Source organism: Ascidia mentula, chromosome 5 (assembly GCF_947561715.1).
Source record: "Ascidia mentula chromosome 5, kaAscMent1.1, whole genome shotgun sequence".
Lineage (NCBI taxonomy): Eukaryota > Metazoa > Chordata > Ascidiacea > Phlebobranchia > Ascidiidae > Ascidia > Ascidia mentula.
The window spans coordinates 18,744,332-18,755,533 of record NC_138570.1 but is presented as its reverse complement, the minus strand read 5'-3'; the positions used below and the strand labels follow the sequence as shown (position 1 = coordinate 18,755,533).

General features: G+C 36.7%; 2 protein-coding genes across 2 annotated transcripts; both read right to left on the bottom strand.

Moving 5' to 3' along the window:
• Positions 1-191: 191 nt before the first annotated feature.
• On the bottom strand, positions 192-2,899 carry LOC145903126 (uncharacterized). The gene is made up of 8 exons (XM_082991202.1): positions 2,540-2,899; positions 2,253-2,366; positions 1,884-2,042; positions 1,610-1,746; positions 1,161-1,361; positions 804-967; positions 429-569; positions 192-313 (listed from the first exon to the last, which is right to left on the bottom strand). The coding sequence occupies exons 1-8, from the start codon at positions 2,627-2,629 to the stop codon at positions 192-194; spliced, it is 1,128 nt and encodes a 375-aa protein (XP_082847328.1). The 5' UTR covers positions 2,630-2,899.
• Positions 2,900-3,559: 660 nt separating this feature from the next.
• Positions 3,560-9,200, bottom strand: LOC145903253 (uncharacterized). Its single transcript, XM_082991317.1, has 8 exons — positions 8,967-9,200; positions 8,320-8,433; positions 8,103-8,261; positions 6,657-6,793; positions 5,684-5,884; positions 5,382-5,545; positions 5,010-5,150; positions 3,560-4,214 (listed from the first exon to the last, which is right to left on the bottom strand). Exons 1-8 carry the CDS (start codon positions 9,054-9,056, stop codon positions 4,099-4,101), a joined length of 1,122 nt encoding a protein of 373 aa, XP_082847443.1. The 5' UTR covers positions 9,057-9,200; the 3' UTR covers positions 3,560-4,098.
• Positions 9,201-11,202: the final 2,002 nt, after the last annotated feature.

Genomic DNA, 11,202 nt, shown 5'->3' with positions numbered 1-11,202 from the left:
GAACAAATCGCAAGTGATCTCAAAATGTTTGTTACTGATCTCCAAGGTTTAACACTCAACTAGGTGGATTCGCGTCGACGTTGTTTTTAATCCAAGTGATGCGCAACCGCAAAAAGGTTGGGAATCACTGTGTTAGACCAATAGAACTGTCCTCAAAATCAACATACGAACTCAAGGTAAAATCAAAATCTCTATTTATTTTCCCCAAATGGTATTGGTTCATGTTGTGGATTTTCCCATGTGTATGCAACATCCAGTAAGGTTTTGTCTAGACAGGATTGAAAAGTTCCATCGAATATACCGATTGTTCCTCCTGATAAAATAAAAGATAAAAAGATTTTGTCTGTATTTTTGTCAACACCGTGATGTAGGTTAAAGAAACATTTCCAAATAAAATCAATTAAAACCTATTTTTTTACGTGAGTGACCTGTGTGAATAAACAAGACTCTATTTCCTTGAAATCGAGAGGGATTCATTCTCATTTCATAAAGCATTCCATTTACTACTTTTCCAGTGTAGTTCTGGTCACAGAAAATGCCCGTATCTTTAGCTATTTTCTGAACAAAATCTTGAAAAAACAAAAATAAAATGAATGGTTAGCTGTTGAATACTGTGAAATAAAAATTAAAATGCATAAAAAAAAATTCATCTAAAATAAAACCATATAGTAGAAAGGAAAATCATATCCCAGGATTTTTAAAATTTCATATCTGTAGCATCGATGAAGAAATGAAAATATTATTCAAAATATTCAAATGTGGTACTTAGTTCAAACTGTTTGATTTTTTCACTATATCTTTACGGTGTTCATCATTGGTGCTTTTGCAATGTCCTTCACCAGCATGACCATGAATGAAATCTATTATATCATCTGCTCTGACTTTTGTTATGTTGAATTGATCAAGGTCATTATCCACGTGCTGCTTAGGGTAGATTTCATCCTTCTTAATGTTAATGGCATGGATTCTAAACCAAGAGAAATGAAAAAATAAATCCTTTTTTTTATTTGCATCAAACATTAACACGTTTCTAGGAACAGATTGCTTTCCAGCATTTTAATATATTTTCAGTCACTTATGAAACAAAAATTTGAGCGTAATATTCAAAATGGCTCAAAGCAACCGAAAAAAAAATAGATTTACCAATTACCAATACCTACTTTATTTTTTGACCAGTCAAATAGTTTGCAATGGAAAGGCCAGACAGAGTTCCAGCACTACCACAAGCAACAAATATATCATCCACTGTATCTGATATTCCTTGATCAAGCATTTCCCTCCAGGCTTCAATGTATCCAAAAAGTCCCACCCCACATGACCCACCAAGTGGGATATAATAAGGTTCAATTCCAGTGTTCATTCTAAACATATTTAAAATCCATTTTGCATACAAATATTTACAACATGATTACTGCCAATACATTATTTATGGATGCAAAGAAACTTGAAAGTGAAGGTTTATTTTCTGTTGAAAACCTTTGTAGGAAAACTGTTTTAAAGCAAAAAAATACAGTTTTAAGCAGTTTTAACATTTTTGCTTCTCATGTTTTTTTTAACCTTTCTGTATTTTGACAACACTTAACCAGTGTTTGGGAAGAAAAAATCTTACTCTATTTGTTTGGATAATTTTTCTTGTCGCACATAAATATCTTTGTCAAATTCACTATCCCAAGGAACAAAATATAAACGACATCCACTGAAAATAGGAGGCAGAAGATTTCCTGGATTTTCTGTGCTTTGTTGTTTCTAAAAATTTGACAAAATTTTGTGCACTATTTACCATGCCAACTGCATCAACAGTTAAACAATTACAAATGAAGACATTCAATAAATTACAAATAAAAATTTAAACTATTTTCTTTGATTTAAAAAACTAAACATACAGGATTGTGGGACTTCATAATAATGTGGCAGTCCAGTCCCAATTCTTTACATGCAACAGCAGTTGCCCGGCAGTGGTTAGACTTCACTGTTCCACATGTTATAATAGATTTACTACCTTTAGCAACTGCCTCTGCCAACAGAAACTCTAGCTTTCGAATCTGCAATGCAACACCCAAACGTCTTGATTTTGTAAAGATTTGCTACTTTGCAGATCACCTCAGACATTAAACATTCCTTAGAAACATTAAAAAAATATTCTTTTGTTCTTTTTTATCAGTTTAAGTTCTAATCACAATTAGAAAAGATAGTTTTGTAAACACTGTTGGAACAAATACAGCTTATGTTATATTAAATTTCATTTTCCCTACCTTGTTTCCACTCAAAAGATTGCCTGTAAGATCATCTCTCTTTATGTAAAGCTTAAAGTTTAATGGGACTTCTGAAAGTTTCCATTCATGGATTGGAGTAGGCAGCATAGTCAGCTTAGACAAGAAGTGAATTTTAGTATGTATGAATATCATTAATAAATGTTCTTGAGTATGCTCATTTTTGACATCAGAAAGCATGTTATCTCATCCAGTAGTTTATTAAGGACTTGTAATATAACAAAAACTATTGACATGCACTACTACAATATACTATTGTTTTTGCATACCCTGATGCGTTGTTTTGGGACATTTGGAAGACCAACTGCAAAGTCTGGTGGTTTGTAAGCCACAAGCTGTCGGTAATTTCCACAAGCCATTAGAAACTTCCCTAAATACTGTGGTCCCGTGTTTCTAGTACGAATATTGTCACAAACTGTTTCAGTAAATCTCTAGTTTTGCAAAGAACTGATGAGTCAGCTATGGTAATATTGCAGTCATCGTATAATGTTTGATGAGCAAATAAACTGCAGACGTACGTGATTAAACATTGTAAACTTGTCGTCGACGTGAATTTTCCCACTTTCTCTTGTAATCTTGTATTTTGATTCTATACCTACAAACCACAATAATTTGCCTACACATTTGGGTAATTTTGTTTTTATTAAAGTAAGTATCGTGCGAGGGAAATACCCCTTTCATTAAGTGTCCAATAAAGCAATCAATGATGCGAATATGCGCAGGCAATTGTTTTTGCGTGTTAGAGCATTTTTTAAACTTTCGTGTGAAGTTTTTAGCGTTTCAGGTGAGCTAGTCATTGGATGCATTTGAAAGCAATTGCCAAGCATATCAGACTTTTCTCCTAAATGTGCATAGGAGAAAAAGTAAGCACTTAATTATTTTTCTACAAAATATGCCTGAATCATTTGCTTCTTTGTAACAAGAACTTTTAATATCATTGGGCATTGCAACGATCAGCGCAGTGAGCGCTTCACCTTTAAGGTCTGGCTTCCTTCGATTGTGAATGATTTTAGTCATCCAAATTAGATGTACAATTTTATTCATGCAAGTGTCGTTTGACGGAACATGTACCACAACTTTTTTTAACGCAGTGGTTCTTCACCTTTTTTTTATCTCATTTCCCACTTTAATTTTAAACGAAATACTTATTTCTATAGTATTTAAATTTTTAACTAAGAAATTAATTATTGCATTTTCGCTATATTTTTTTAACTCTTTCTACCGCATTTACAATTGCCAATAAGTGCACGGCACACAGTGAATACAGAACATAATATTTCTTTTGCAGCTATTTTTGTGTATTTCGGTGCCGACTAATTACTAATTACCCACCTACAACCAGAACCAATGAGTTAAATTGACAAACATGTGAGAATACAGTGCCAGACACAAGGGAATGACAAATCCAGCTGAGCTTGTGAACAACATTAGAAAACACGACTACTGCATTTACGATAGCGTAGCACGCTGGTCGTGACCTAACATTACGGCTATTTTGCACACATTTATAATTAAATGTTACGAAATTATTGCAACATCAAGTTAAGAAGTGGTACAAATGTGCTTGTAGTTTGCACAAAAGTAAGTTAAGTGCACACTTAGTTGATTTATGTTCAATCCAGCTTCTTTCCATTGCACCATTGCACCATTTTTTTTCAGGATATTTTGCAGGTTGTCTGTTGTTGCAAACACGTACATGAAATATCCACTTGTGCACACAAAGTTACTGGAACAAACGAGGCCGAACAGATCGAAAAAATTAGTTGGTTAAAAGAATGCGATGCAATATCTTAGGCATAAAAACACAATAATTGTTTTGAAGAATCGTCTAATTTTGAAATGCTTTTGGTTCTTCTCTCAACTTCGGCCAGGGGTAAGATATATTGCCGAAAGTTTCCTCCATACATGATTGATAGGAACCATCAAACAAACCAAGCGTACCACCTGAAAACATATACATTATGTGACGCTGTACACATACGATATGTGGCGCTGTACATATACGATATGTGACGCTGTACACATACGATATGTGGCGCTGTACATATACGATATGTGACGCTGTACATATACAATATGTGACGCTGTACATATACGATATGTGGCGGTGTGCATATACGATATGTGACGCTGTACATATACAATATGTGGCGGTCTGCATATACGATATGTGCCGGTGTACATATACGATATGTGACGCTGTCCATATACGATATGTGGCGGTCTGCATATACGATATGTGCCGGTGTACATATACGATATGTGACGCTGTCCATATACGATATGTGACGCTGTCCATATACGATATGTGGCGGTCTGCATATACGATATGTGCCGGTGTACATATACGATATGTGACGCTGTCCATATACGATATGTGACGCTGTACATATACGATATGTGGCGCTGTACATATACGATATGTGGCGGTATGCACCACCATTGTGGGATATTGTTTTGCAAAATCGTTGTCAAAACCTTGAACAACATCAAGGCATCAGTATTGAACTGCAGACAGTAATGCACACTATTTAGGTCAGGTGTTATCAAAGCAAGTGGCGACTACAGCAACGAACTACCTTTCAAACTATAACAGACACATGTCTTACTTACAGGCAATAACAGTGTACGTATTAATATGCAGCTCATGGATCATAATGACTTTCTAGTTTTTTAGTATCTTTTTGAGATAACAGTAAAGAATTTTAGTGATACATTATTCAACACCTGTGCTGTTACCTGTGTGTAGAAACAGAATTCTATTCCCTTGAAACCTTGATGGATTTATTTCCATCTCTTTCAGCATTCCTTGCAATGCCTTCCCCGTGTACACAAGGTCACAAAATATCCCTGTACTATTGGCGACTTTTTGGAGAAAATCTTAAAAACAATGCTTAATTTGGCACATAAAAATTAATAGGTTTTAGACTGTGACCCACAAACGCTAAGAAACAAATTTGTTGTATTTTTTAACATTGAATGCATTCCTGTCTGCTAAAATAATTTGCCCGAATTTTCGTGGAACTTATAATTTCTATTTAAGTGAAATCATTCAACACAAATTCAGACAAATGTTTAGGAAATAACTGAAGTTCTGTGGACCCTTCTTACAGTGATCATCAATTGTAGTCTTTCCGTATCCTTCACCAGCATAACCATCAATGACATCAACAATGTCCTCTGCTGCTACTCCAGTGATATTTTGCTCCTTAAGAGCGTTGTTAATGTGCATGTTTGCAAACCCCTCTTCCTCGGTAATGTTAACCCCATGAATTCTAAGAAACAAGATGCAATGTATCACCAAAAAACGATTGTATTTTGTTGTACTTGTAAGAGAAAAATTGCTTTCAGACATGCTTCTAATGTTACGTCGATATCATTTAATTATAAACTCAAACAAATACTTTTCATACTTTATTTTTTGACCAGTCAAATAGTTTGCAATGGAAAGCCCAGACAGAGTTCCAGCACTACCACAAGCAACAAATATATCATCCACTGTATCTAATATTCCTTGATCAAGCATTTCCCTCCAGGCTTCAATGTATCCAAAAAGTCCCACAGCATTCGACCCTCCCAGGGGGATTAAATAAGGCATCTTCCCAGTTTTGTTTCTGTAATCAAACTTGGGATGTATAAATGTTACATTTCTTACAACAAAGAGAAGAAATTGTCACAAAATGAGAGCAGGAATCATCCTGTGCAGGTCGGTGCTGACCGGTGGATCTGTCTTTGTACATGTTAGTATATTCGGGCTATCAAAATAGAGTGTCTTATAAGAGAGAAACTGTCGGCGTAATTAATACTTCTGTTTTCATGAAAGATCACATACACTGACGTAGATCGTCTATTACTCTAACTGTAAGACGGCTCGTCTGGCAAAAATAATTCTAATTTTAACGTTTTGGTTGCGCTTTGCGATTTTCCCTCTGTTTATGCGCCTCAACAATTGATCATGCTGCGTTTTTACTCATTTTGTTACACCCTGATGAAGGCTGCTGCATAGCAAACCAAACGTCGAAACTCACAAATATAAATATGCATCAGTAATGAATTGTCTATCACTCTTTGTTGAGTAACTGGAATATTTTCACAGGAAATGAACTATTTCACAATTTGTTGGAACAACCATACATATCAGCTTCTTTCAGGTAATTCTACATAGAACCTATCTCTATTTTCCTGATTGTTAAATCCTTGGACATGTACTTTTTAATATATTGCATTCAAAACTCTCGACAACGTGCAAGAATTGTCAAACACTAGATTCTTGTTTGAAATGTTTAAATTGTTGTTCAAAATGTTAAGTGATTGTGCTCTTATTTAAAAAAAACATTTTATCACACAAGAATGTTTACTTTAGGCTGAGCCACTGAAGTAACTTACTGTATGAGTCTTGATAGAGTTTCTTCCCTTTCCGTAATATCTCCATTTGGAATGGAGTCCCATGGTATGATATATAACTGACTTCCATTCAGCATTGGAGGTAAAATGTTTGCCGGGCTTTCGGCGTTTTCGCTTTCCTGGAAACAAAGGTTGGAATGTGGAATGAATAAAATAGAGTTACCCCCGAAAATGTTTACCTAAAAATGTAAGTTTTGTCCCCTACAAAAGTTTAAAATAAATTCCTGCAGGAAGAATAAAAACCTGTTTATTAATAAGTTAATGCAAGTTAATCTTTCCACTCTATTTTTATCTAATCGTTAAAGCCCAGTTGTTTGAAAAGGAAACAATGTAGAAAAGGATTTACTCAGAGGTGCACAACCTTTTTACTATTGCCGGCCGCAACACACACACCACTGTGTGCTAACGGCCGCCACTGAATATACTGCTTTTCCAACGATATACTCCTGATAATTACGACAAGTTGACGTGAGCATTATTAGAAAGGAATGGAAATGATTCCATACCTGAAAAATGTACACTATTTATTATTTACATTTGCCAAATTACGTATATTACAATGTAATGAAAATTATTCAATGACTGCCTTGTTCTTGCACGCTAGGTTCACGTCTCCATCATAAAATAATCCACTTCCCATTTGGGATTAAACACCCTTTTCTCTTGTTTTAACAACCTTTTGCTTTTCAGCGACATGGCTGAGTGATTCCACTGTTTAGCTTTTCGACAACTGTACATGCGTACATGGCAATTCACCGATATACTATTGATGTTTTATGACGTCACCATCCGTATTGTTGCGCTTTGTCTCGGTTGCGGTGGCTGCACCAGTTACTACTCGCTACAGCGAACGAATGTGTGTAACGCGGAAATGGAAATGGGCCTAAATAAAAGCTTAACTCTTGAGACCGCTTTAAAAACAAGTTTCAGAAGCAACGACGGCCGCCAATGCATATATTTTGATATAAACGTGCACGGCCGCAAAAAATAGCGTCCGCGGCTGCAGGTTGTGCACCGCTGATTTACATGAATGTCGGTAAGACAACGGTTCACAAGGGTTTTTTGCACCCGTTTATCGTAATTTGATCTGCGCGACACGCCCCCTGATTGAACCTGATGTTCATGCGTAACTCAGGGCACTGTGCTTTAGACCGTGCTATCTCATTCCTTGTTGGCGCGCATTTTTAATTCTTTGCGCTCCCCTCTCCGTTTTTCGCCCTTCTTTCGCCTTTTTTCGTATTTATCGCCGTGTTGGCGTTTTGCTTCACTGGTCCTGATGAAGGTCTGTTGAATAACTACCGAAACGTCGTCCAAACAAGTTTTTTTTCAGAAGAGCCCTTAAATTACTAAGAGGTTTTTAGACGTTTCTAAACAATTCTGAAGAAAATAATTTTTTCTGTTCAAACAAAATGGCGCAATTTTTCTTACTATGTCATGGGAGCGAACAAGCAAGTGGCAATCCAGTCCAAGTTCTTTCGTAGCAACTGAAGTGGCCCGACAGTGGTTTGACTGCATCGAGCCGCAAGTAATCACAGATTCGTATCCATTTGCAAGAGCTTCCGCCAGCAAAAATTCAAGCTTGCGAATCTGGGTATTTTCATAATACAAGATATAACTTTTATTTCTTTCAAAAATAAATTTCCACCTTGTTTCCGCTCGATAAGTTCCCTGTAAGGTCGTCCCTCTTAATAAACAGCTTAAAACCGGAAGGAAGGTCTGGCAATTTCCATTCATGAATTGGAGTGGGTGACATTGCCAGCTGTAGACAAAAGAGCTTGCTTTTAATCGTTTTAAGACTAATAAGTGCTCTCCTACGATGTTGCTGTTTTGCAAAACGTCGGTCTGGCACCCGACCCATATACCAAGAAAAAAACACTGATCGTAATTCGTGGCCAGGATATCCTAGGTTCAAACTGGTGTTGTCATCTTTTTGTTCAAGATATTTTGACAACAACATTATCGGAAAGGCTTTGTGCCTTCCGTTCGAGTATTTATAATTAAAATACGGCAAACTCAATTTAAAAGACAGCTGTCACACTGAGCACTTACTTCGTTCTCTCGTTTGCACAACCCGTCAAGTATACTCTCAACAAGAATATTCTTAGCCTATATTGTTATATGCTTACATACAACACCAGTTGATATAAAGTAGGGTGGCACCGTCATATTGCCTTGTACGTGGCCACCACAGGTTCCAAGCAGTTACTTAGTCATAGGTTCTGCGTTTTAGTGCTTTGACCCGTAACCAGGGTAAGGAGTAACTTATATCGGAACTAACAAACAGTGTACAACCTTCACTCGGTGTTTTGGTAGCAGTGGAAGATGCGAGGCAAAATCCGGAGGTTGGTAGGTTGACAACTTCCCATAACTTTCTCCGGCCATCTCAGCTGATTTCACGTAACTTTCCCTACTTGTTGCAGAAGAAAAATAGAACTAGGCACAAACAACAGAAGTCAGACGAAATGTTGAAAAAAACAAACGGTCAAATTGATCATTCTGGCTACAGTTTAGTGGAGAGTGGACACAAACCTCCGGAAAGTATTTTTGCTCCGAGAGCTGTAACAGTGTGCATCGACTACGTAGATTTTAGTTGTTTGGGTCCTTAACAATTAGGGCTATTTTGTATCTACAGTGATAGTAAAGCTTAATACCAATGTTTACGGGTCGGTTCTCATTCACTGCTATGACTTCACGCTGATATGACCAACTTAAAACGGACCTCCCAATGTTTATCAACCGGTGACGTAATCATCTCTGACAAAATGTTGCAACCAAAAAAATGTTCTCCCATTTTTAGGACGAACTACCTTGCGTAATTTGATAGTTCGTATGTTTGTCACTGCAACATCTGAAAGGTCATGCCAGGGGCGAACACACAGCCTTTTTATTATTGCAGGCCGCATCACACAGACTTTATTTCACCAACGGGCGCCAGTGAATACTAACCGATAATTTCGCATTTACGTATGCCTAAAAGTGTAATGAAATGTTATATTTAACAATTTTTCTTGCCTAAAAATACATAATCTTATTCTGTTTTATAACAAAGACTGACTAATTTTAAAAGCTAAACATCCAAACAAAACCTGTAACGTTTTTGACAACGCACGGCCGAGAATGCAAATGCAATATAAAGCATGTATACACCGGCATGAATTATAGCATCCACGGCCTCATGGGGTCATAACCTCCGTAAGCGGTGTATCAGTTTGACTGCGCACGTTTTTGTTACGGGTCGCTTTACAACCAACACTGCTTCGCGAGCATGTTTTTGCCCCTCAACCTCGTTTCTGTCATGAAAAACATCAGACACTCTCTTGATGCATGCTAAGAAAAGTGAGTTTTGCCTCGTTAATCCATACGTTCTAAAATCACCTTTTAACTTAGAGCTTAAATCAATACAATATAAAACCCGGCAAGAATATATAGCTTGGTATGTGCGAAGGTTCTGGCGTCACTACCACAGTCTTGCAGTTTTAACTATAATTATGGAGTTGCCAGTGTTTACCGGTTTACAACTCAACAATCAAAACTGCACTTATTCTCGTTGTGACCATCAACGAAGAGTTATGGATTTCAATCAAAAGCACTGTCTGACTTTCACTGCAGAAAAAAAACTTAATTACTTATTGTTGCATTTTAACCGATGGTTGTAAAAAGTGTTTCCGAATGATTTACATGGAGCAACAGTAGCAATTACACCAGTCCTTAAGCTTACGGCGACGGGAATTTACTTTAAATTTGTAATTACCCTGTTTTGTGCAATTTAATACTGGTGTACGTTGGTTTGTTTTGGTTTCTGTAGGGACTCACTACAATTGCTGCAAATTTAAACCCTCATAATTGCAACAATAGAAATTTACCTTTTCTTTCTATTAAACAATCGCTTTGTTAACCAACAAATAAAAAAAAACACAATTTGATCCTAACTCCGCCCTATATAGTTCTCCCAATATGTATTAGCAGCGCTTAGTCTGAGCGTCAGCTCACTCTTCTGCTAAAAGTTGTGTCAGTTCCATCGACTATTTCACTATGCTTTGGTGGTGAACCATAAAAACTACCAGACCATTAAGAACTTCTCTCATCCCTATACATTTCTCACAACAAAACTTGGCAACAAAAAGTGCTGACTTGTCTAAGATTTAAACTGCAACAATTTCAAGGTCACGTAACTGAGCATGGAGGTAAATTTAGTAAAACCTGAAGCTAAGCTTACAACGTCAGTCAAACTGTTACAGCGAGAAATGACTTGTATGTGCTTTCTTTCCCTGTTTCTAGTTCATGTCAGTAATCTGACTTCATTGACTATGACGTAACAAGGCATTTACCATGATTGGTTGGAAATCCAAAAACGTAACAATGCGTGTGATGTCATTAGTGTCGCAATCTTGTGCTGACCACGTTTTACAGTTTCTTTCTGTGCTGTAAGTAGCAGTTTCAGTTGTCGTGGTTCATAGTTGATCCGATTTAGTTTTGGAAATGTTTGTTCTAACATTAGTGTTTATGTGTAGCTATAAAAACATGAAAG

Excerpts from the sequence above, each read along its gene's own strand:
- LOC145903126 (XM_082991202.1), bottom strand. The coding sequence starts at position 2,629 with ATGGCTTGTGGAAATTACCGACAGCTTGTGGCTTACAAACCACCAGAC. Across the intron at positions 2,367-2,539 it reads TCCCAAAACAACGCATCAGG|CTGACTATGCTGCCTACTCC; the intron begins GTATGCAAAAAC and ends TTCTTGTCTAAG. Across the intron at positions 1,362-1,609 it reads AAATTATCCAAACAAATAGA|AATGAACACTGGAATTGAAC; the intron begins GTAAGATTTTTT and ends AAATATGTTTAG.
- LOC145903253 (XM_082991317.1), bottom strand. The coding sequence starts at position 9,056 with ATGGCCGGAGAAAGTTATGGGAAGTTGTCAACCTACCAACCTCCGGAT. Across the intron at positions 5,885-6,656 it reads ACTCTATCAAGACTCATACA|AAACAAAACTGGGAAGATGC; the intron begins GTAAGTTACTTC and ends GTTTGATTACAG. Across the intron at positions 4,215-5,009 it reads AATTCTGTTTCTACACACAG|GTGGTACGCTTGGTTTGTTT; the intron begins GTAACAGCACAG and ends ATATGTTTTCAG.